Below are 26996 nucleotides of genomic sequence, written 5' to 3'. Positions count from 1 at the left end.
ATATGTGTACAATGTCTGTGTGTGTGTAAATATGTTACCTATACTGGACATGTCCCTGTGTGTGCACATGTGTTCCTATTATCATGTACATCCAGCTTCCCACTGTGCATGCGTGTGTTTTGCATGAGAGAGAGAGAGCATGTGTGTGTGTCAGAGCCGTATGGGTATGTATGTGTTTGCCTGTTTGTCCTCTCTGTGTGGGTGTGTGCGTGGGCGGCAGGCCTGTCTTGATAACACCAGAGCCTGTTTCTAATCCAGGCCTCCTCAGTGGGCTGTAGCTCTAGCTGTGCCAGGCAGGCCTGCTGCAACACCAACAGAGCCACAGCTGACAGTTAGCCTGCTCCTCGCTCCGCTTTCTGGACAATCCCTGAGCTCGGAACTTTAACAATGGATTATGTTGGGAAATGAGGAGAGCGAAGATGCAAAAAACAAACAGAAACAAAACTGAGACCTGAGTGCGGAATGTCTCCTTTAAGATGGCCTCAAACATGAGACAGAATAAAAGAAAATCAAATAAAATCACAGCCTGCAAAAAAGGAAACTAAAAAAGGGTGGATAGTAATGGTGGAATGCAAACAGGGGTGCTGCTGGTAAAGGGTTTAGAGGGAAACCAAAGTGGTTAAAGCTGATTTATCCTGTCTAAGGACGCCAAGCCTCGAAGGAGGCACTGAACAGCCCTTCAAAAATGAAATATCAGCAGCAGTCAGTGCCAGTCATCAGTGCCATGTGTGATGGAAAATCAATCTATTTCATATCAGAGACCTGGGAGGAGAAAACGAGAGAGACAGGTCCCTGCTGCCTCCTCGCTGCACCTCTTTAAACGTCTCCCCAACAGAAACACCCCAGAATGGTCTGCGTCATCAATGACGGAGACATTTGCGGTGCTGGTGGCTCAATGTGAAAGGGCTGCTGTTCTGCTAGATTAGGTAGGTGATTGGTCATTAATATTCATTTCACAGTGTGTCTTTGTTAGGCGGCAGCAGGGGCTGACGGGGTGTTTGGATGGATTTACTCTACCGTATATTTCCCTTTAATTTCTATAAGAGGGGTGGTTTACCCATACGGCCTCAGTGAAGCTAGTGGCTTTTTACTAGTTTGTTCTTAGTATCATATCAAGTGAAAGCTATGAGGATATCAGGAAACTGCTCAGTTTTGATCAAATGTCCAAGTGTCATAAAATATTTAGAGGAATTTGTTCGAAGAACATGTTTTACTTCTGTCCTAAGTAAGCATGGTTGGCCTTGTTTGATGACTGGAGGCAGGCAGTTTCAATTTTTACTGCAACAGTACCCAGAGAAAGTACACTGTTCTAGCCTGGGGCTGTCTGATCTTAATAACAGCAGAGAGTTGCTCCTGGAGGAGCTGAGGTCCAGTAGGTATAAACCACAGTAACAGGTCTGTCCCGGACGGACAGCAACCTGGAGCAGGTGAACTGAACTGTCCTCCCTATAATGAGATTAAGGGACTAATTAGTATGACTGTGTGTTGTAGTGTGACTGTGTGCACTGAGGAATATATGCCCCCTATCGGACTAGCAGTGTGGCCCCTGAGAGAGCAGACCAGACTGGGTCTGTCCCTGGTGTTCCTCCCTCTATTGCGCTGAAAGGCTTAGTAATATTTTTTGCATCCATTCTTCCAGCCCCTGTATACCATGCTGAGTTATAGTCTTGAAGTAACAATGGCAGACAAATAAGGATCAAGATAACAAAATATGGATTTTGGCAGTTTTTTCAGTGTGAAATAAATGCAGCAATGATTATAGTCCCTAGAAATTTCAGACAGCACAATGAAATCCTTTTCAATCTTTTACAGCAAATAAGAAGCTAAGGCTTGTAAAAGTAGGCCATGGAGGAGAATCAGCAGCACAGTCCATCAGCTAACAGTAGCAAGAACTGCTAAATACAGAGCCCGATTTTGAGAAAATCAAAGATAATCACAGGAAGAATTCAGGCCAGCAAATTGGAAGCAGGATGAGACATTAGAGAGATTTAAAAAATGAAGATCAGATTCATCCTCCTTCCCCCACTCCCTGTCTCCCCTTTTGGTTTCCTAACCCGTTAAAGTCACGCTAGTGTTTGATTGCCCCTGCGGCGCCACTCTGACCTGTTCATTTAAGATGATGTGCAACTCTCAGGTCTGTTCCAGCACTCATTTGTTCCTCAGTGGGGTCCCCACTGCTAGCCAATAAGAGGACCCCATACTGACCAAAGTGCCCTGGGAGCTCTAAAACTGGCCACTCACAACCAAGTAAAGAGGCAGCTGAGTGTCATTGTTAATGTGGACACACAGCTCCACAATGACAAAATCGATGGAGCTATAGGGGACATCAATCTTGACAGAACAAGACCCTTTTGCTTGTCTCACCGCCACTCCTCTTATACTCTGAGTGAATGGTTGAGAAAGAAAGAAAGAAAGAAAGAAAGAAAGAAAGAAAGAAAGAAAGAAAGAAAGAAAGAAACATGGAGGACTGATGGTGATCTTAATTGGCCTTTCCTCCATCCATCTAAAGGGGTTATGCTGTCCTTTGAAGATTGTGTGCATTTGACAGGCAGCCAAGTGGCCAGCCATCCTAATTCACCCAAAACAGGCAGAGGTTTTTAGGTAAAGCCTCAGAAGTGCAGCACGGCAGCTGTATGCAGTTGGCATCGTTTGTGCATTTTCTCTCCCTGCCTCTTTTTCACTTCCAAATCTCCTTCCCCTTCCACAAGGATGACAGCGTTCCTCCTTTAAATAACAAAAAGGCGCTTGCTTTGTTAGAGGGTGACACATGAGATGCACACCAAAAAATAACAGCAAGGTTCATTGTCTCTGCCGCTGACTTGAAGGATGCCTCCTCATCCCATTAACATATATGCAGATAGGCAGTGAGTAAATGAAAGCCTCCAAAAACGGGAGAGATCAAAGACGACAGAATTAAGGCCAAGTAATGAGGATCTTGGCAAGAACCCTGCAAATTTATTGATTGTTTGGCAAGCTGTACGTGCTCCTGCTCCATTTTTCCGTCCCTCTATACCATTTACTCTCTCTCGTGCTTCAGATGCACACAAACCAAGCAGTGTGGGCTTTAACTGGGCCTTTGCGTGGCTGTGGCTCAAGTACTGAGCTTAATCACAATTTAATTTACAGCGCAATGATAATGTACTTGGCATAGGGAACAAGAAAAGAGAGATGGGCAGCAGGAAACCCCATCAGAGCCCTCCAATAACAGACTCTTTAATCAATTACAACCAGTGCAAGGGCACACTCAGGATGAGACTAGTAGATCTGAGCCAGAAACAACTAAAAAAGCTATAATATGTATGAGGTGAGATTCTAGACATTTCCACAAAAACTAAAAGTTAAGTTACAAACTGCCACAAGCTGCAAGACAGACAGTCAAACCAAGATGACATCTAATCTTAAATATACATTTAAATGCAGTCTTCAATATTTGTTCAACTCTGTTTATAATGATAAAATTGTTACCATTAAGTATGTAAGCGCAGTTACATAAGAGTAAAACAGAAATGAGATAAGATTAAAAAAAAAAAAAGTGTTGGGTGGAAAAATATTGCATTGAGAGCAGTGAAACAGATGAGATCAGAGGGAAAGAATGAAAATAATTAGCCTAGATAAGGCAGATGAAAAGGGGACATGAATAAATGATGAAGAAAAGAAGACAACTACCTCCACGACTCTCGCTGTCAGCTGGTTTCACCTGGATGGGGCGAGTCATCTGGAGGAGAGAGAAGAAAGAGAAACAGAGAGGTTAGTACTGGTGGCTCGGGCTGTCGCGGCTACAACAAGAGGCCACAAACCAGAGGTGTCAAGGTCCTCTCTCCCATACTAATAGCTGCTCTACAATACTGATCAAAGTGCCTTGGCTGGAAAGGAAACCAAAACCCCATCATGCAGCTAAGTTCACTTGACCCTATAGTGTTTCTGCTGCCTGTTATTCAGTGTAAACAAAACAACCTCGGCTCTCGTTCACACATAAAGTAAGATTTGTGTGTGCGTGTGTGTGTGTGTGTGTGTGTGTGTGTGTATCTCTACGTCCGCGGCAGGTGCACGGAGAGGTTGCAAGGCTGCATATGTGTGTCTTAGCGAGAGGGGCCGAGGCAGTCCTAATAAAAGTGAATCCAGCCACAGGAGGAGAGAGAATCAATGCAGGCCTATTGATCCAGGCCCTTGGGTGGTGGAGAGTGTCTGGCTGGGAAGGATTCTCTGGTTAGGAGGCTCACTCTAATCCACTGGACCCTGATAAGAATGGCATTGCCTGGATTAGATGCCTCTGTCATCACAGTCTTTGTGTCACGCTTTCCTCCTTTCCCAATTTTACCTCCCTCTTTTTTTCATTATTGTTGTTCAAGCTGAACAATTTTACCAGACTTGGGCCCGATTTGTTTGGAGGAAAAGTTTGAAAGATGTAGCCGTGATTTACAATACGGTTGTTAAAGCTGCAGCCTTGTTGTTTTTTTTTTAATTGAACATATGCCTCCTAGTCACATATTAGCACACATTCTGAAAATACACCCACCCACATGCATACAATATGCATGTGTATGCATATATGTACCCTAGCAGAGAATAAAGCTTACAAAATAATTTATGCTTACAGATCTGATGCCCCTGCCTCTCCTCTTCTGATTTAGTCAAAAACATAGATTTACAATAAAACCCACACACATTTTAGTCAAATTGAGGCCAAAACTGACACAAATTTATAACAACATTACTGAAACATAAAAGCAACCACTTACCACCCTCAGCCATTTACAGCAAACCATTTGTCGCTGCTATTTAAAAGTCTTTTTATTGCTTGAAACTATTTCCCATCACCGAGCATCCCAGTCAAATCGCTGAAAAACCGTCCATCACTGATATTTTTACTTATGTATATTTTGTTCCATTGCCCTGTCATGTATCTTTTTTTTTCTGTTCAATTCCAGAGCAGGGCTGAAAAGGTCAGATTTAAAGACAGGGCAGTCCAATAAAAGCATGACATGTTCAAGGAGAAACACCATAATGGGATTTTAAAATGTCTTAATAACATGCTGATATATGGGGGAGAGGCCCAGGCCCGATTCATTAAGTGCTAAACGTATCCATTTTCACCTTGAGGAACTGAGTAACCTTCCCTCACTGAAATTATTCCATAAATTTACCCATCGTAAATAATAACTAGCACTGGCTAAGTCTTTGTAGGAAAACAGGGAGGATGTTATGCTTGTGAAGGTTGAGGTTTTAGCTCCTTGTTTCTTGGCTCGCTCCCCATCCTTCTCCCTCTCCATCTACAAGTGCTTTTTTTCCCCCTCTTGTACAACAGCAGCGCAGTAACTATAGTATGCTAATGCCAAGCCACAGGGCACACAGCTCCACAGCATGTACGGATAGATTACAGAATCAACCGCGACAGTATCGCACACGTGTTCAAAGCAACCTCTGAGACAGAAACACCTCCGAATGGGGGAAAAAACATCTGCAAGACAAATTCGCAGATAACTTTACAACCCTCTGCTTCTTCACACAACGACGCAGGAAATCTTTGAATGTGCCTTTGACATGTCAAACGGACAAAAGATGCCTCTATCCTGCCAGTTGATTTTTGTTCAAATGGATGATGGAGGAGGCCAAATCCGCCGCTGTGACTTCTCTACCATGCTATGATCTCAGCCGTCTCTATAGGGTTCCTGTGTGTAGGAGGCAGCTCTCTCTAAAGCTAGTTACTGTTCAGCCTCCAACATGCCAGCTTAATGGTCTATTTATTTGCCCAAGAGCAATGCATTATGGTCCTGAACAGTCACTACTGATGGTCTCAGTTTGTTCCATTTCCATTAAACACATCTGAGGAAATCGTGTAATTCTGGCAGAAATTAAGTGCACTTTGCAAAGCACATTTGTACTTTATGCATTCTTACACATGCATAGGCATGGTAACTACTAAGTAAAATGTATTAAGTGCTGCTGTTTCCTAGGAGACCATTCATTAACTCCAGATATGTATTTTCACTCGGTCCTTTGTGGGTTGGAGTTAGGAGCTTCTCAACACACCCACAACTGAGCGAAATAGTTGCTGCTGTGTTCTTTACAAATGACAACATGTTTTAACTGATGTTTTTCATTTCTCTATTCATTACGGCAAGGGAGTGGTTAGGTGAGGCTGTTGGGAACCAGGAGAGGAAACAGGAAGAGATTGTGGTAAAAGACAAGAGATGGATACAGAGAAAATACATGTGAGAGAGAGAGAGAGAGAGACTTGCCTGCAACTCTTAGATAAGATTGCTTCACTGTTGAGTGGCGTTTCTACTGCTCTGACCCCACCCTCCTGCCTTTCACGTTCAAACACACGGTGAAAAAGAGCAGCACAACTTCACTATTGGTTGATTGATATACAGGGTGTATATCAATCAACCACCTGCCTCCTTTTGGCACCCCTGCTGAAATTCACTGTTTGCTTTTTGTGTGACATCAATTATAAGTGATGGCAAAGTGATAAACGCGTGTTTTAAACTTAAACACGTATATTGCTGGGAAAACTTTTATTCTACAAAATTAAGTTGGTCCTGATGTTCTGTTTCCTTATCTACCAAGAGACGTGTATGTGACTCAGGTATCTGGATTTATCCAATAACGTTTAACAAACCAGCCATGACATTCCTAGCATTAATATAACAAAAAAAGCATTTTCAAAATATGAATGCTAGAGATGTTCCAAATCCAAATGTGATATTCAGTGAAGTGCAAATAATTTGTCTCCTGCAAATATTTGTTCTCTCTGAATTTGTTCATTTGTATTCAGGAGCCCACAAGGAAAACATAGTTTTAGTCCACTGAAAAACACTTTTGTCTTGATTTTCTGTTAGACACTGTTTAGAATGTACATATATACAGACCGGTGACAAATTAGAGGAAAAACCAACATAAAGTGTCTTAGTAAGGTGTTGGGCCACTACGTGCCAGCAGAACAGCTTCAGTGCGCCTTGACATTGATTCTACAAGTCTCTGAACTCTACTGGAGGGATGAACACCATTCTTCCAAAAGATATTCTCTCATTTGGATGGTGGTGGAAAGCGCTGTCTAACAGTCCAAAATCTTAAACATGTAAACTGCAAATCTATAAACATATTATAAAGAAATATTAATACTGTTAGTAAAAAGAGACAATGAATAGAAATATGAATGTGAATGTGGAAAGTGAATGTGGGAATGTGAGGTCTGCAAGTCAAAAAACTCAATTTGAGTCAATTTCAGTCTCTGCTGATTTATGGTGCTTTTACATGCTGGAGAGAAGTTGTGAAATACTGTATTCAGTGTTGAGGAAACTCAATAAACAGACATGAATGTGGGACCTTTGTGAGGTCATCTGAGTGAAAAATTCACAAACATAGTATTTTATATCAGGTTATTTTGTATCTCAAAGGTCATAACCAGGTTGAAGTAAATGTGAACTGAATGTTTTTGACTCTAACAAGCTTCTCTGATGACTCACAACAGCACAATCTTCAGTTTTCTTGCATTCTTTGTTGAGTTGGGAGTTTTTGTTTTCCAGTACAAGCTCTAGGCTCTCTCTCTCTTTCTCAAACCACAATCTGTGCTGCGCTAAGGGCTTTTGACAAATCTATAGTTCCATATGCTTTCATTGAGCCACCTCATTTGCACAGTTAAGCATCCAGTGAGTTGAATTAAAGCTCCGAGCACTAGTATGCTGCTGTTTTATATGGAGGGTGAGATAGTAACCCTCAGGCCCACAGTACATAATGTAGTGTGCAATAGGCCTAGAATATACACACATCGCCTGTCGGTTTGTCTTTGTTTTTGTCAGCCAGTCTTTAAGACTGATGGTCTGCTATTCTTTAGCTGAAATTGGCTACAAATTGATATGTCTATGGCCTACCATACAATACAAGACTTTGAAAAGACACCCTCTCACATCTAAAGACAATGTGTCATGAGTTATTGAGTTTTTAGTCACAGACTATAAGATTTTGCAAAGACTGGGGTTCTTGCAGGGTCACTATTTGCAAGACTAGATTCCTTTTGAGATTATTTCTCATCCTGGTTGAAATTTACAAGAAGAAAAACTGTTGAATAATGGAGCAGAAACAGAAGCAGCTTTTGGCCACAGCTGCCCTTGTGTGTGCAGTGGTTTGTTCTGAAAAACCAGCCATCTGCAGCAATTTCTGTCCACTTTTTTTTCCCTCTTCACTCTATCGTGGTACAAATGGGAGGACACGTCAAAGAGGCACTCTTGTTCACTCCACAACTCCAGCAGTTTCTCCTCCTTTTCTGCAGTCCCAGAGAACTGAGACTTGTTCACGTTCTTGCACCTCCCTGGAGTCCCTGCCATGTTTACTATCTACCTGGTTTGCTGCTTCCTGTCTGGTGAGAGCATACTTATTGTTGACAATGTTCACGTCTTTGAACTTCACTGTTTGCATGAGCCAAGACTAAAAACTTCAGATAATATTAAAAATGTTTGATTTCATCAAAACGTCAAGACGAGAAGAAGACTGACTTAAGACAGCTCGGACTGAGTTTTATGACCACCTTACACCAAACAATCGAGATGATGGGAGCGTGCCACAACTTATTCTGACCTTGGAAATTTGTCTGCGTCAGTGAAATCGCTTGAAAAGTTGTTTGGTTCAAGGCCGGCATAAATGTGACCCGTCTAAGATCATATAAACATTATACAGACCCAAGTTTTCTCTGACTTTATCATAACTCCAGTAGCCTAGTAAAGTTTGGCCTGACTGGGGAGCAAACGTCTTTCTACTGGAAGTATTATTAGCTACAAAAAGGACCAAAGGCCCTGGGCTCCGGCCACAAAAGACATTCCACTGTCTGATTTCAAATTACACGAGCAAGTCAAGGAACTGTAGTCAGGACTTAGCCTGTTAGTAGTGAGAAGGATTTAAAGACTACTGTTGGCACTATCTACGACAATAATGAGTTCATGACTAGTAGAGTTTAGCAGGATAGAGCAGTACAGAGTCCCAGACTCTACAGTGCTGAAACCCCAGAGAGGACCAGTAGCTAGAAAATAATACTGCTTTGGAAAGGGTTTCAAAGACCTGGTGCAATTCCAAGCCCCAAACTTTGCTCGTCTCTGACTTTTATATTATCCAAAAAGAGGAACCTCCAATAAAGAGGAAAGCAGTACATTGAAATAAAATTGCAGTAAATCATGTCCTGGTTTTGCAGAGGCTCATCTCTTTTTCATCTCCTTTTACAACAGAACTTGCTTACAGCGCTTGCAAGAAAATAACTCTAATAGCCATACAATATGTGTGAGGTCTTCTTGTTTTCACTCAGGTTTAATATAGACTAATGTTTGTCCTGGGATCATTAATACATATTAGTGTGCCATCAAAGCTCATGTTGCTGCACTGCTCAGTAACAGGAGCATAAACAGCCCCCTTCTGACTGGGCCGTCTTTGCTGATATAATTAATATTTCCAATTATTGATCTGAGCGAGTGCTGAGTGGTGACTGTCCGGGGGCCCCAGATTCAACTAATAAATCTACTGTATACAGTAGGAAGGAGACAGAGAGGGTAGAGGAGAGAGAGACAGTGAGAGAGAGGAGCCATGGTGTAATGATTTACAGTTATGAAGTGCTTCATTGCAATCGCAATAATTGTTCATTAAGAATAAAAAATGTACAAATTACAAATGAAGATCTAATTTAAAGGCTTACTCGAGCTTGGTAATGAACTGTTTCTTAATATTGTAAATCAACTGGATATGAAAAGACATCTCACTGCTTTTACATGAAAACGTGATGGCATCATGGTGCATTTTTCAACAAACAAATTTTTCCTCAGCTAATGAAACACTGCAACAATATTAAATGTCTTTGAAATAAATGCATACTAGAGATTTATTTATCACCACAAAGTAAATTACACATGAGAAAATTTACATGCCACTAGCTCCCCTGTGTAGGGGACGGTCTTGTCTTTACTTGGCATTTTGTTTGGTCCCCACGTTCCTCTCAACCACACACATATACAGTTTGCATACAGATTATTTTGGCTTTGAAACAGTCCAAAACCCAACATTTTATTTAGAATAATTAAACAACTCAATGCACATTTGAGAAAGTGAAACCATCAAATATTTGGCCTTTTTTGCTCAATAATTGACTTTTGACAAGTAGTATTTAATCATCAAATCTATATGTCGATTGACAATTCACAGAAAGTGCTTAATCCCTGTTACCATAAAATACTATATGTCAAGAAATGTATTTAGTCAAGAATAAAATAGTACACAGAGCAGTATCTGCGAGTGGAAAAGCATCGTTGCGAGACAGCATTTCCTCTCTGCGTGCACAAATACGGTCCTGTGAAGACGGGGCTGTGATGAGCGTGAACTCGACCCTCCCTACACACTCGCAACTGCTCAACGCTCGCTCACTTGTCAAGTTGCATTTTGAGACTTTGAAAGTGGGGATGGATTAGACAGTCCGCTCCTTTGACTGGTCACTTAGAATACTGACCATGACCTTTTATTGGCTGTTTGGTGTAATCACTGACACGGTTGAAGACAGGCAGTTGCCTGTGAGAACAAAGGGAAACATTAATAATGATATCTAGTGGCTGATTCTCCATTTCTTTTACCGCTTACATATGAAAAAGTGATAGACGTCGTAGCAAAAGCCTGTTTAAATCTACTCTCAGATTTCTGAAACCTTTATTTTACTTCTGAAAACAGAAAAAAGGTCAATTTTTCATTGGATGGATATTTTTCCATCCAGACCACATTACACCAGGTCTAGATCAAAAAACCACTAAACTAAGACCTGTCAAATCTGGGCTAGATTACATGAAGATTCCACTTGCATGTGTGTGTGTGCATTTCTGACTGAGTCTTTACTGCACTTTTGAATGACGTCTGACCATTGATATACTCGCGCTGTAGCTGCCCTGCTTGTGCATAAATATATTGAATCTATGTGAGCACGTTCATATATGTGCTTGAGTGCATATGGAAGAATGTTTGTGCGAGTGATTTATAATTTACCCACATGTGAAAATGTGCTGGCGGCGGCAGTGTGGTGGTCCTGATAAGAAGCATCAGTCAGCGCTGAGGAGATGGCAGCTACTATAAGCTTTGGGATTCCTATCAGAACCAACAGGATTTAGAGCTTGAGGCGCTGACATGGACTGACAGACACCTGCAGACCTCAGCTAGTCGCTATCACATTTATACATTCGAAAAAGTTATATTCCATAAGGCTGTATCAATTTTGAATGAAAAAAACAACATGAACTTCATCATTATCTCCTGAAATATGTGGGTTTAATTCTATAAAAGTTCACAGACAAAAATGCTCTTGTTTATAAAGTGCAATTTCTTTTTGCTTTGTAGTAATTTTGTGCAAGTACGTCTTTTTATTTTTTAAAGCTGAATAGCTCCTTTTGGAACAAAACTGTTGATATCCATCTGTTACATTGAATGCTTTTTTTGAAACACACCAATTAGCAATGAGGCCACAGCTAACTCACAAACATGTGCAATCTGTAGCACCATTACCACTAGCACCACTACAACATCTCTGATTAAGACCATTAGACCTTCTGTTGTCTGATGCCATCCAAGTTCCTGTTTATCTCTTCCCCCAAAACACTAACTGCCTCCCAGAAACAGCCTGAAGTCCATCTACGGAATGCTTTCCAAAATGCTTTCCAACCCTCTCTATTATCATAGCTTTACTGGCTGAAGTGGTTGGCCAGCTGTCTGACTGCTACAGCCCTCATTACACAGACAGCAGACCTCAGCTCTCATCAAGATTTCATGAAGGTGAATGTCACACATCAGAACCATCTCATTCGTGGCGCCCCATGACTCAGCAGACAGAGTTACGTAGCATGAGACTGTGTTGGTTCTCATCAAACTCTTTATTACTTCTGTATAGACTCTGATCAATTCAAAATACCGTACAAAAATCTCACGCTACACGCTACTGTATTTGCTTATCGGTCCCAACCCTTCACACAGTCACTGTCACTCGCTCACGCCATGCTGTCTAGTTGATTATGTCTTCCTGTCTTGTGGAGTATAAGCTCTCTACCAGTATTTGTATAAGAGACTCTGAGTCCTACAAGACTTGTGCAGTGGACTAGGGTATGTGGGTGACAGAAACAGTGTGCAATCATGAGGGGGAGTAGATAGGGGGATTGAGCTAATGCCTAAATCCTGTCCTACTGAGCCTGTAGCAGGGCGTCCAAGAGATAAAGAGAAACAGAGGGAGAGAGGAGTAAGAGACTGAGAGAGATGGAGAAGAAGGGGGAGGAAAATGATCTTAGAGAAGTGACAGAAAAAAAGGGGAAACTAATGAAAAGATGCTAAAGAAGATGTGGAGATTGAGAAGAGAAGACTTCCTGACTTATGAGCCACACTTTGGTTATCAGGGGAAGGGCATCACTCCCAGACATCTTTGGCACGGCTGCTTTTCAAGCCCAGAGAGCTATTGACATGGTGTGTTACTGTAATGCGTGAAGCAGTGGGAGACTCATTGTAAATCTGTGTCAACAAATGCTGGAGCAGCAGCAAGCTCAATCTCTCTCTCTCTCTGTGTCTGCCTCGCTTTGCCTCTCTCTTGCATTTACCGACCTATCTAATGAATCTTATCTGCACAGCACACTGGAGGCTTAAGCATTTGGTGGGCTCACATCTCTCCCACACACACAGACACACTCTCTCTCTCTTTCTTATTCTGTGCGCTGTTTGATGTGGTTTATGCTCTTCAGTTCATTTTGAGGAACTGTCCTTAGAAAGATAAGATCATGACGACAGACCCAACCCAGTGGCTTCAGAAGGGCAACATCATGCCAATCCCAGCATGTGCCACAGCGAGAGTCCGGAGCGAGCAGGAAGTAACGAAATGGCAGAGGATATGTTCCGTGACAGAATTACAGATCTAGAGTTGTGTGAGGCTTTAATGCTTAAAGGTGCCCTTATGCACCAACACCATGTTCCCTATCTGGCTACTGCCTTGATATTTGCTTTGAAGATTATGTCCTGCCTGGCCGTCGGTGAGTTGCAGCTATGGTAATGATGTACGATATCACGTACAGCATGCAGGCACACCATTACAAGTACACATAGGGTTCGGTGATATGACCTGAAATGTCGTACATGTTCCCAGCGAACCTCCTATCAATTCTTTGTACTTTATAATTCACAGAAAGTCATGGATTATGACTCTAAGTAACTTTTATTTAACATATTCAGCAGTTAAGACCCTTTTCAGGCTTTGTTTGCTAAAACAGAAATTCAAAGTAAAAACAGGTTGTAATTTGAATACATATTTATAGCCTAATAAGCGGGATATTATATACAGTATGGAATTACATTAGCAAATGCTTGTGTAATAGACTGCTCCGTCTGAAATGTTAAGACATAGTGGTATTTTATGTGATGAAATAAATTGCTCATGAGATTTCTTCTCAAAGCTAAACTATTTTCCAGCACTTCCGTTTAGCTTTGTTTTGTTCTGCATCGTGTTGACTGAAGCTAAAGTCTGCCCACACAAACGATAAGGGATTCTTTTTCTGCATCAGCTCTGCCTCAACTGCACAAGTGCCCCTAGCAGCAATTTCTCAAACATCTGAGTTGTTTGAGTTTGACTGGGTACGCATGGTTAAAAACATCGCTTAAAAATGCCGACTTGACTTACCCTTTTTGGAATGAAGCCGCTCACATGATGCGAGCGCAGTGACTGGCTGTTTGTACTTCTGATGAGATGTGATTCATTGTACTTTCAGGTGCATTAAAGGTTAATTCACCAAACATACCAACACGACTTAAATTAAGTCAGTGAGAGATTCATAATGTTGGTTTCAGTAAATGTTCTGCTTATTGCACAGCCATGCGTGCACTCATGCAACAGAACACACTCATACAGGCTTAAACATGAGCGCACACACACTCACACACACACACCCCTAGCTGCATGTTTCCTTTACCCTCTGAGTTGAGCCCAGAATGCTCCCACTGCTGTCACAGCAACTCCAGGATTGTGACAGATTACGGCCTGCTGCCCTGACCAATAGCAGCCAAGAAGTGTTGCCTGCCCACTGACTCATAATTCTTGGCATACCAATGCCGAGTTGACGTTTCTTTAATGGTCCCTAGACCTCCAGTAGGCATCCTTGTCCTGTGCGCTATGATTGCCTATTAGCAATTCACCAGCACTTGCACTTTTCTACCCCCCCACTCCCTATGCCACCCCTTTTAAGGGAGGAGGTGGGATGGGGGACCAGGAGAGGAAGAGGCAAGAGGAGGATAGAGATAGATGGAAGGAGGGGGAGAGATAGGGACGCAGCCAAGCATGTTGGCATCAGATTGGAGGGAGGTCTGAGGGGTGCCAGGAGGAGAGAGACAGACAAAAAAAATGGAGATAGAGAGAGTAAAACCTATGTCAGAAATGTGGATAGAATAGTTGATTCATCTACTAATTGCAAAATGTCAAAAATGTCTCCCTTCACTCTTTCTCTTTTCCTTCTTTTCAATGTATGTATGCTTTCACTCTACACACCTTCTTTCCTAAATGCTGCTGTCTGCTATGATATACCACTAGAGGACTTCTCCATTTGGTCTCATTAACCAGCCACATCTGCCGGAGCTACAGATCAGTATGACATACTGGTTATTAATGATAGGATGATCGACCATTTGTTATCCTATAGGACCATTATCAAGTTGCCTGGTACATGTTTGTGTGTGTGTGTGTGTGTGTGTGTGTGTGTGTGTCCATCAAAGGGGGGATTGCGAGAAGGAAACAGAGCTCACAGGATCGCCACGGCCAGCCTGCTCTGTCCATCTGCTCCGAGCTTCATTCCCAGCATATCAATACCCCATGTCTCATACACACACGCACACACAAACACGCACGGTATCCTGTCACCTGCGACTTCTGCTAGTTCCATCACTCTCCCACCACTCCAGCCCTTGGCTGTAAAGCCTGCTTATGTTTCATCCTGACACTCAGAGAAAATCCCTGCTTGTCTATAAGCGCATTCAGCACCAAACAAAAGGGACAGGCCTGTCTTCTAGTCCTGTCTCTCGTCTCCTCCTCCTCCTCTCAAGTCTGACGCTGCAAGACAATGAAATTGTTTGCTAAATAAACTCAAAAACCCCTCTCACTGTGTCTGGTTCAACCTTGAACTGCACAGAACCTGGGGGCCAGACAAGCAGCACACCAGCCTGACCTCTCGCCATTTCTCCCAATCTGCAGCAAACACACTCTGACGAAGTGAGAACAAGAAGCACTGGAGCGGAAAACACATTGGAAGTGTCTCTGCCAACTCCCACTCCTCACTGCCTTCAGGGCCTTTGGTGGTTTATTTCATTGGTAGGGTTGGGAGTGGGTGAGTAGATGTGTTTTGGGGCAGTGTTTTGTCTGCCTGTTTACATCTAAATTTGGTCAAAATTGTAAGTGCAAAGGGTATAAATGAAGTTCTGTCTTATGTGGTTTCAAAAATGAGATTTAATTGCCGCTGGACACACTTACACTGCAGAGTAACCTACAGCTTGAGACAGTATGGGGGGATCTGGCCCAAGATATATATGTTATAGCTACAAACACTAATGCACATGCATGCTGTGTTCCTCCAATTGATTGAGGACTAAAGCTCTTCACAGATCCACTAGGTTCCTAATAAGTCTGACCCAGTCTACCTAGATCCAGATAGGGTTCTTATCTGGTGCTGTACATCTTGACTTGATGCGTCAATATGTCTAATAATGAAGTGGATCTAAGAGGACTCACTATCAGCTCTGATCACATGGCACGTCATAATCATCACAGGAGAAAGATGTGTTTTTGAGAAGAGCTGTAGAATGTGAACAGTGAAGTGCATCACATTTATTCTTAAGATATCTCTTTTGAACTGTTTCTGACTGTCCTTGGGTATCTTTCAGATTATGTCTTTTTTTTTTTTTTTTAAATAAAAGTCATTAATGCACGTCTGTTTCAGTCCAAAATTATGGACCCAGAAGGAGTACAGCAAAAGATCCCCCATGCTAATCTACAGTGAGAGAAAGGCCATATCACATCCAGTTATGAGGTGCAAATGCTACATATGCAAATGCTACACACCACCCTGTCATCCCTACCACTATCCTGATACCGTATCCTCCTCCATTTTTACAGCAGCATCCTTGACAGCCCATGACCTCACCTACCCCAGGTTCCTCCAACCACCCAGGGACATTTGTATGCATGCATGTATTCATGAGCGCGTGTTAAATTTAAAATATGTTTTTTTACACTTAACAGTCACTGATATACAGCTAATGCAGGCCAAGGAGAGAGATGACAGACAGAGAGTGAGAGAAGGAGACTCACTGCACTCTATATGAACTCCAGCTAAATCACACTCAGAAGCCTCCTATACTTACACTTTATTAATTTATTAATTTTAATGATGTTCAACATATTTGTCTAACAATTAGGACTTAAAGGTTTAACATTGTGCAATATATATAATAACCTGAAATCCCACTGAAATTACATTTGGGATTTGAGATGCATTCTCTCGTTCTGTTCATTCCTCCTCACCCCTGCAGTTGTGAGGTGGATGTTGTATGTGTCGTTTCATGGGGTCAGGACTGTTTTCCTCAATTCTTTGGCTCTGAGGGCAGTCCTGGGAGCTCTAATGGCTTGTTCACACTCTGCTTTGCATTATTTCCTAACTGCAAATACCAAGGGGCCATGTCACAGAGAGAGCCATCCTAAAGCACTTAACAGCGTAGCCTACATACAGTACACTCAAGCATGGACAGAAACACGCATACACTGACACTAAAGCATGAATAGAAAGCACACGCACACACCAACACTTCACTCACAGGACACGGGGGGGGGGGGGGCTCCTAGCTCAAGGGTGGGGGGGTCACACAGGGAGCGCTTTATTTGCTCTCAGACTATACCACCCACGGAGCTCAGTCAATACACTGTACAATACTTATTCCAAAGTAAAGAGGACAGAGAAAAAGAGAGAAATAAGAGAGAAGAAGGCAGAGAAAATGGAAAGGGCCAAAGAAACATTTTTTTCTTCATAGTTCATCTTCATCTCAGTGCCCTGTCCCAAACCCCAGTTCATGAAATAAGTCCTGCTGAAAATCAATGGCAGTCCGAGCCGTGTAAAGGTCAGCCATTCAGCAGCACTGGCCTTGGTGGACCAGTCAAGCCCAGGCTTGTACTGTGAAGCTCAGCTAAGTAGAATTAATGGGGGGATCGATTATTCTGCACACAACTTAAATTGAACTAAGCAGAGAATCATTTTAAGGCAGGAACTGTACCATGACGTAGAATGAGATGCATTTGCCACATAGCCAACCCCAGAACTCATTTAGCACGCACAAAGTAAAAAATGGGAATAAAAAAAAAAAGGAGATTATTAAATAAAGGATCTCACACTCTCTCTCCATCTTCACTCCATCTCTCCTCTTGTGCTCTCTTCTATTTCAGTTCACCCTCTGTACAGTAACCTCCTGGTAATACCCTGAACACACCCGGGACCCAACTCATAGATTTGATACATAGAAGCACTTTTCCTCTTCTTTCTTTCCAACCCCCCCCCCCCCCCACTCTCTTTCCCCTTTACCTCTTTTTTTTTCATGTCACCTCCGGCACCTCATTCTTCTTGTATTTTTCCCTTGTTTAAAACAAAATCAATATGGAACCGGAGGAGACAAATCAACGAATGGTGGCACTGCAGGGGGAGGCCCAGCAGGCTCCCACCTCTCTGGTCACATGTTCCAGGCTCGCTTGCTCTGTGGTGTGGGGGAGGGGGAGAGTAAGTGAAGGAAGGGGTGGGCGGATGTGGTGGAAGTAAAGATGTAAGGTTTGACTTATGGAAGGATTAAATGATAAGAGACCAAAGGGCTGGAGAGGGATGAAAGGGAGCTGGTGAGGGATGAAACAACGCTCCAATGGGAGGGCATATGGAAGGAGAAATGAATGGAGAGAGGGATGAGACAAAGAGAGGAGAGGAATGAGCGGCAGTGGGGGTGGTGGTGATGGGGGGGTGCGTATCATGGAAAATTCTGCTCCAGTGACTGGAGTGCAGAACGGGAGCCCTCATCTATAATGTATATCATGGATCCGTGAGAGATTTTCATACATATAAAATGGAGCAGCACCAGGAAGTGTCTCGCTGCCACTGCACAGCCGAGAATCGCCCGTGGGGGCAATTTCAATATTCTGTTCTGTTTGTACTTCCATACTGTTAATTCACATATACCCCTGTGTTCCTTAGCGTTGCTTCATACTGTGTAAGTCAAAAAGGATTAAAAGACTCCATGACTATATGTAAACACATTTTATTCAAAATTATTCAAATACCTCCACGACGAGAGAAGGCGGTCTTTGTGTATTTAACCTTTTCTCTACACTTAAATAGAATGAACTCAATTCTCACAACCTAGAAAAAAAAAGTCAACTTCACTTAGAAAAGTCAGAATTTCACAATTTTATAAAACACTACAGACAATAGATTATATATAGTGCTTATAGTATAAATCCATTTTTTAAACCCTCGTCTCTTCTTCTGGTCTTGTATTTCTTTCTAAGCGGCTTGGACAGCAAACATAGACATCATGAGGGAATCGGGAAAAAATGAAATAAATAAACATGACAAGTGGCCACTTAGCCACAGCCTCCCTCATTGAAACCTGATGAGGGCCCTGTCTCGGCTAACTTCAACAAACGCTAAGTGACATGCTTAAGTGGGTTCAGGTTGCGCATCCGGGGTAATTCAGTAAAAATACAAATGAGGCTGGCTGGGAAAACAGATCACTATGCACTCATTCAAAATAGAAGAAGAGAGAGAGAGAGAGAGACAGGGAGAGTGAGAAAGACTTTCATTTCTTTTCTCTGTCCTTCAGAGGATTCTCTCGGCCTCGCATCGACCATCTGACACACACACACACACACACGCACACGCACGCACGCAGCCCTTGCCCAGCCATAAACAGCACTATATAGACCCGGTGATTTCCCTCATTGGGAATCGATAACAAATAACCTCACTTTTCACTGCCCATTATGGTTGGTGTCGACCATACCCAGTCGTCTTTATCTGCACACCGTTGTCAAGCTTGACCTTGAGCTCTCCGCTCTCCTCTCTCTCTCTGCTCCCCAGGTAGATTTCAAGCAGAGGGTTTGGTCCTGGTTTTTGGAAAGGTTCAAATTGAGCCCTATGGGAGTGAGGAGCAGGGAGCAGCCATCTCCCATGACAGATCAATGGTAGGTCTCACCACAGGGCAGGGGGCCAGCGCCTTGCACAACCTGCTAATAGAATCCCAATGTCATTGCTGACACTACATCGCCAGGGCTGCTGGAGGTTAGCCTGAGGTAGGACAGTAGGACAGCCACGGTTTAAAGCGCCTTCAAGGTCTCCATGTTTCACAGCACACGTGGCACAGTACAGTGTCATGTGTGCGTGTATGTGCGTGTGCAAGTGTGCGTGGATGCAAAAGAAAACAGAGAGAAAAGAATTTGTTTGTTGTGAGGCTGCTGTTACAAAGTAAAGTGTGTTTATGTGCAGGATATTAGTCACATTTACCTTCCAAACTAAAATTAATTATATGATACTGCACAAAAGGCAAAGCGGTCCATGTAACTTCCTTTAACTTCCCTATTAATCAATCAATCAATCAATCAATCAATCAATCAGACTTAATTTATATAGCACAAGTCATACATCAAATGTAACCCCAAGTGCTGAACATAAGGAGCTGAAAAAACATGAGTTTAAATTAAAAAAACATTTAAATGAATAAAGTATAATATAATGAAACTAATAATAAAATAAGAGATAAGAACCTGAGGGATCTAGTGGGTACATATCTTAAAACCATGTCTGACAAGTAGTTGGGAGCAAGACCATTTAGTGATTTGTAGACCAATAAAAGAATCTTAAAATCAATTCTAAAACTAGCAGGTAGCCAGTGCAGCGATTTTAAAACAGGTGTAATGTGCTCTCCTTCTGGTACTGGTCAACACACGAGCAGCTGAATTTTGGATAAGTTTTATGATTTATGACTTTTTTGATAAACCAGAAAGGAGAGCATTACAATCCAGCCTATTAGTGATAAAAGCGTGCACTAGTTTCTCAGTATTGGCCTGGAAGAGAAAATGGATGCACTCTGGCAATAACTTTCAAGTGATAAAAGGCAGATTTGGTCATATTCCAGATGTGGGCATCAAAGGCCAAATTAAAATCTAGGATGACAACTTGGTTTTTAGCCTGGTGCGGAAAGGCACCTCAGTTTAGAGGTCAGTTTCTCTCTATGTGTATCTGCTCCAATGACAGATACCTCTGTTTTATCCTGGTTGAGCTGAAGGAAGTTCTGAGCCATCCAAGCATTAATGTCTAAAATACACTTGTGGAGGGCATCTATAGGGCTTGTGTCATCAGCAGAAACAGCAATATAGAGATGAGTATCATCGACGTAACTATGAAAATTGATGCCATGTCTGAAAAGGACTGGACTTAGGATCGAGCCTTGTGGTATGCCACAATTGATGGCATATTTCTTAGAGGAGAGTTCGTCTAGGGTAACAAAAAATTCCCTACCTGTGAGGTAAGACGTAAACCACTTAAGCACAGTGCCAGAGACGCCCACACATTTATGTAGTCTGTCTGTGAGAATATTACATCTCTACCCTCCCTTCAAACTCTCTGGTCCCTCACAAGCTCTGCCTCTCTCCTTTAACTAAATTCAGACTCTTGCCTTCTCTCCTTTTGCATTTTTTAAATTCCTTCTTCCTTTCAGTTCAAAGATACAGCAGCAATTTTCAGAGCAGTGAAACCCATGATTCATAGCACAAATAATTTCATATGTTCCACTTACAGACAGGCTGCAGTGTCTGTTAAGCCACTATAAACACACACACGCACACACAGATGTATGAGTGAGCAATGAGTGCAGGGAAAATCTTGGTCACCAGAGGAAACATGTCTGAGAGAGTCTTAAGAGCTCCTGATGAAGATGAAGAGAGGATTTAGACCTTTGCATATTTTACTCCCACTTTTACTCTCTCGATGTTCTGTACAGTATGTGTCACACATACTCAGCATATATAGTATAGCACTTCAGAGCCTTCTCTGTCACTCTTCTTTTAAAGATTTTTTTTTCAATATTCTCACTGAAATGTTTTTGCAGTTAGAGACACAAGTTTCAGAAACATCTCCTGTCATGTAGAGATCCATTCTATCATCTTTAGTTACCCATTGACCCATCTATGCCCACCCCGCCTTCTTCCTGTCAGTGGGAGTCATGACATTTGCCTGTTACATAGCATGTCAGCCCCCAGGGGCAGCTTAGAGATCCCCAGCAAATAGCTACTGTACGTTAATTAATTACCATGAAATTAGAGTACCATCTTTTCGAGTGGCTGCCTCCATTACACTCTGCCCTTCATTTTTCCATGACTTCACCCAAACCCATATGTTCATACAGTATCCATTTACAACAGAAACACTGGCACTCCCATTCAGTGCAAAGATAGATGGACAGTGTACACATCTAAGCAGATGACATAGCTAAGCAGAAAAAAGAAAACAAAACACACTGAAGTGGTAATATACTTGATGATACTTGAGATGATAATAAGAATATATTGACTGATTCTTTTTTTCACATAAACACTACAGTCCACTTTATAATTTGGTCGGGCCAAAACATGTTGGCCTATATCTGCATACAAGTAATGGTACCCATATGGTCAGCCAATAAATAACAGAAATCACAGTATCAAATGCTAAAGATATGATCCACTTGAGAATACTGATCAACTTATTTCTTAACTGTAAAGTGTGCAGCTCAGTACAAATCTTGGTCATAATTCTTTAAAGGACAAATGTTAGAGATTCTTATCAAAGATGTTTGTTAATGTCATACATTTAAAACAAACAAACAAAAACATCAATAGTCAATACCAGATTTTTTTTTTGCTTTATCAATGTTGTATCTGCCTCAGTAAAAAAAAGTATCTGTTGGGTTACATCATATAAAAAAAACCTTTAGGAGTAAAGATATGAACAGAAAACACAAATTTTATTTTTTCTAAAACATATTAAACTCACACAAAGATAATGATGCTGCCAATAAAATATTTATTGCTGATACTTCAGCTCTGCAATTTTCCTTTGTATATCTGCCTACATACTGTACTCACTATATATCTGTCATAACTCAACTGTTTCAGCTGATAAAGAGAACTTCATTACAATATTGTTGGAAAAACTAAACATTGTATGTGGTGATGACAGCAGTCTAACCCCACTGTTCCACTTTGCTCTGTGACATTGTGTCTGCGATGTGGTTTTGTTCCATCCCCCACATGGCTTCATACCCCACAGAAGCGTTTCACCTGCCTGATTTTGTTGACTTGCACAGATTTTGTTGATTTGGTCATTTTTCCTTGATTTTTGTGCTTCTATTGTGGCCTATCTAAGTGGGCTACATAGTTAAATGGTTTCTCTTTTTGTTTGTTAAAATTGTGTTTATTGTTGTTATTTCCTACTTTGTTGTGCTGTAGCCTACAGACAAAGTTAATACAGATAGAGTCCAGTTATGAGTGACATGGATCAAAGATTTGTGGCTGTGTTTTAGTTGTTAAAAATACTTTAATCCTCATAATTATTTCATATCTATATTTCACAAATAGTGCCGGTTAGCAGGAGGAGAACCCTTGTAGGCCTCTTCCATACACATGTGCTGGCTTGGCTTGACTCAGCTTGACTCAGCTTGACTTGGCACGTCAGCCCAGCACGGCAGAGATTTGAATCTCCATTACAACAGAGCAACCTGTTTGAAGGTGTGTCTTTAACTGGTGATGCGCTGAGGAGAAGGAGCCGGTATTGGGTGCATCCCCTCAACCAGCAAATGAGACAACAAGGAGATTTTTATCACCTTTTGGCTGAGCTGAGGCTGGTCAACCAACGCCACCATCAATATTTTCGGATGAGTGCAGAGCAGATGGATGAACTTCTGTCCCTCATTGGCCCTGAACTGCCCAGACAATCAACAAATTACAGAGCTGCCATAGAACCCAAGCAGAGACTGGCTGTTGGACTGAGGTAAGCTGCAAATTTCACAGACAAGAAATCACTGACCACAAGCTTAAGAAACTTTTTAATGTACATAATTCTCACCCAAAGAAAAACAAAAAAAGATTTAACATTGCAAAATAACAAATAAAGTAAAAACTGTTTTAAAGTCTCTATGGAAATATTACAAAATGTAGATTTAAAAAAGAGGCATTTTCAAAACAAATTCATACCATCACATTTTTAAAATCAGTAGCTATTTACAATACAGCAAGTTCCACTCTGTACTATGGGTCTGTGTAGTAAGCCCCCAAGTGCTGCTATCTTCCCATTGTGGGTCACTGCTGGAAGACAGCATTTGAGTGTATGGCCCTGTCAGTCTAGTGAAGTTTTGTGGGGGATGGGGAATTGGCCGAAGGCCTTCTGGTCTGGAGGTGTGACTGGAGTGCCCTGTGATTTCCTGAGTGGGGGGAAGATGTGGTGTGTGTGGCGGAGGGTGAAAAGGTTGCCAACCAGCTGTATGTTGTGGGGGTACAGTAGTTTGGTGGTGTTGGACTGTGCCTTTTTCAAGGTTATGTAAAATGTTCAAAATGCTTATTTTGGCTTGTTGCCTCCTGTCCTTGTCCAGTCTGTGCAACATTGGCACAAGGCTTAGTGCAAAGTGATAGGATTCATCAAGTTCATCATCTGGCATATGCAGTTTGGGGCAATGGGACCTTGAGAGCCTTTTCCTCTCCCTGGAGGTTGTGGGTATGTAAAGTGATGGGGCCAGAGATCCAGATGTGGTTCTCTGTAGTTGCTGTAAAATACCAGTGGTACTGCAACAGGTTCGTTCCTCAGATCCAGATAGTGATAGTAGGGTACCCGATCTCTCCCTGTCTTCCACATCCACTGTTAGTGAATTGTACAAGTTGCTTTTTGAACTATATAATAACATGATTCCTTTATGTCATAGAACAATGCATAGGAACTTCATAACTTTAATTTATAATCTCTCACCACCTTTACAACACGCCATGAAAAATGACAATACTGTTATCACACTGGTAAAGACTTCAATAATTTCATGAAAATTACATATGTTTAAATAAGTTCAGAAGTTGGCAGAAGAACATAATTTCCGCATACTTTCAGTCATTTTGAATGCCACCTGCTGATCCACATGGCAGATTTTTTTCCGTTTTTCACAAAAGCATCCCTTAATGCTTTTCATCTCACCTTGCAAACGTCAACTGAAACAGAGAAGAGAGACAGATGAATTTCACATGTAACTTATCTTTGCTTGTTTCTTCCCTCACAGGTACTTGGTTTCTGGGGATTCACTGGTCAGCCTAGTATTCAGCTATCTCCTAGGGTGCACAACTGTAATCGACTCTGTCCATATGGGGTGTGTAGCCATTGAAAAAGTAGTGGAGATGTTCCTACCAGGGTCAGGACAAGAAGACTTTGGGTGTTTTCAGTGCTTTTGGATGCTGACAACAGGTTATGAGTAATTCAAGTGGAAGAACCAGCATTGGTGGGGTGTATGCCGAATTGGATTTGGGGAGAGGAATGAAGACCAGAACAGTTATGTGCCACCCAGTACCTCTCTGCATGGTGCTGCTCACCTGGGTGATCTGCCATTCGTCGTGGTGGGTGATGCAATTTTCCCACTCAAGCCATACTTGATGAGGATTTTCAACTACAGAAGCAAGGATGGTGGTGGAAAATGCCTTTGGCAATCTGGCCTCCAGGTGGAGAATATTTCATGGCAAAATCAACCTGCACCCTCAAAATGTGGACACATTTGTGGTGGCTGCATGCATCCTTCACAACTTCCTGCTTGCCCCTAGCGAAAACCAGAGGTTGCTGGATGAGGAAGAGCAGCTGGGGAGACACATGGCACCAGTAAGAAACATGGGAGGAAACAGGGCATCAAGAGAGGCCTGTAATGTGAGGGAGATCTTCTGCACCTTCTTAAACTCTCCTGAAGACAGTGTGTCTTGGCAGGACAGGATGGTGTGATAACAGGGCCAAAAAGGTTATTGTGGACCCAAAGAAATTGTACACTTTGTAAATAGCTCTCTTTTCTTTCAAATTTGTTCTTTTTTGGTTATCATGCTAGGAAAGGATTGTAAAAAGCTGAAAAGTGATTATGCTCCCACTGAAAAGTTATTGTTGTAATTGTGAAAAAGTCTTCATTCTTTATAATGTCCTCTTTTATAATGTCTTCTTTTTGAAAAAATTTTTTAAAGATGCTATATGTAAGAACTGGCTACCTGTCGAAGTCATACTCCACGCTCCAAACCAATTGGGGGGCAGTATATCACCAGAAAGCTTGGGTGTCTGTTACGTTACGCTACATTATCGCAGAATCAATCATGCATTATCCAACTAAAATTAGTAAACTAAGTAACTGGGACTTTGACTAAGTATAATAGCAATATCAATTCAGTGCTGACGTTGAATTAACGTTTGTTTGAATAAATCTAGCCAATGAATAAATATAACCTATCCTCTCATGTTCAACTGAGGACAGACTGGGTGCTACAGGGACTCACTATCGCCACTTGAGGTACAAAATGGTATTACGAGACAGGACGGGTCAGGCTAGCTGGTTAGCATGCTAACTTCAGTAGATATCTGTGCAACACAATATATAGACATTTTTGACATAACATCAAAACTGTTATTTCTTCACATTCTGTTGATAATTTTAGTTAATTTTTGGATGTTTTAAACTAAAATTCTTACATATAGCTCTTTCAAGACAGTAGACTAGATTTGAACAGCATTGCTCTTCTATATTTATAGAAATGTAAAATAATATCATAAGAAACAAATGGTTAAAATTAGATATAGTCTAACTAAAAAGAATTACATAAACTACCTGAAAAGCATCTGTACAAAATGTAATTATTTCTTGATACAGCAAATATTTCACAGGCCTTGTCCTGTGAAATGCAAGGTTACTGAACATTTTTTTAATGGGTTTTCAAGATGGATAACTACTGAATGGCTCTTTACAACTACTTGACTGTACAAGTTGCATTCATTAAGTCAGGCAAAATCACTTATTTATATGTAGCTAATTAGCAGGTTATACTTACCTTCCACTCCAAAAACTCCTGCAATTGAATGCCTTCTCCTTTCTGGTGTTGTCCTTATAAAAATGATCTGTGGTGTCATATAATGTGGATCCGTGGTGTTTTCCACTTCCAAGATGAACCTCTCGTCATCCACAGTGTCAATAATCCTCTGATCGGTTGACGGTTATGACGTAATGTTGACGTAGTGATGTGATATATGATTGCGAGTCAGCACATAATATTTTATTTTGAAAATTGATCGGTTGCTCTATGCCATTCCTGTGTCGGACTTCCTGCCTGCCCCGATCAGCTCTGTGCAGCTTGACACAGCTTCCATCAAAAATAGAATGGGCGCGTATTTTTAAGCGGAGCAGAGTAAGAGCTGCTTCTGATACACTTCTAAAATGCACTGCGGCGCATCTGGTGGAATCACAGGCATTGTCTAGAGTGGCCACGATCAGCTCCGGCGGCCGCGTCGCAGCCAGAACGCAACACAGCTGCGCCCAGTGGAATCAAGCTGTAAGTGTTTGAGCTCCACACTGGAATGATCACATCCAGAATAATATCCATCTCTGTAAGTGAACCCAGATGTGTATGGATGGTTGGTTAATTTCAGCTCTCAATGATGTAAACAAATTCAAATGTAAACCAACATGTGCACACACACACACACACACACACACACACACAGACACACACACAGACATATGCATTCACAAACCAATACTCTGACACTTGCTTCCAGACCAGGCAAGCAGAGAGGAGTTGCGTGTGCTTCTGCCTGCATTAATTCTGTTAATGATCACAGAGGGTCAGCCTGCCTGTGATCCCTGTCCTACCATTAAACAAATAAAAACAACACTGATTACCAGGA

The 26996-nt window shown here is 41.8% G+C and overlaps 1 protein-coding gene and 1 long non-coding RNA gene across 7 annotated transcripts in view; both read right to left on the bottom strand.

Annotated features, from left to right (window-relative positions):
- The window catches only part of celf5a (cugbp, Elav-like family member 5a), a 187285-nt gene that overhangs the window by 73489 nt on the left and 86800 nt on the right, over positions 1 to 26996 (bottom strand). For all 6 annotated transcript variants that reach the window (XM_044360863.1, XM_044360865.1, XM_044360864.1 and 3 more), the window contains exon 3: positions 3667 to 3715. In XM_044360863.1, the coding sequence (XP_044216798.1) occupies positions 3667 to 3715 (49 nt within the window). The remainder of the gene's footprint in view (positions 1 to 3666; positions 3716 to 26996) is intronic.
- LOC122988522 lies at positions 24233 to 25861 on the bottom strand. Its single transcript, XR_006404825.1, has 2 exons — positions 24662 to 25861; positions 24233 to 24286 (listed from the first exon to the last, which is right to left on the bottom strand). It is a non-coding gene; the product is annotated as an uncharacterized LOC122988522 (long non-coding RNA).

The sequence above is a fragment of the Thunnus albacares genome, chromosome 9 (genome assembly GCF_914725855.1).
Source record: "Thunnus albacares chromosome 9, fThuAlb1.1, whole genome shotgun sequence".
Classification (NCBI taxonomy): domain Eukaryota; kingdom Metazoa; phylum Chordata; class Actinopteri; order Scombriformes; family Scombridae; genus Thunnus; species Thunnus albacares.
Note: the sequence above shows the minus strand (reverse complement) of the source record. Positions and strands in the feature narration are given on the sequence as shown.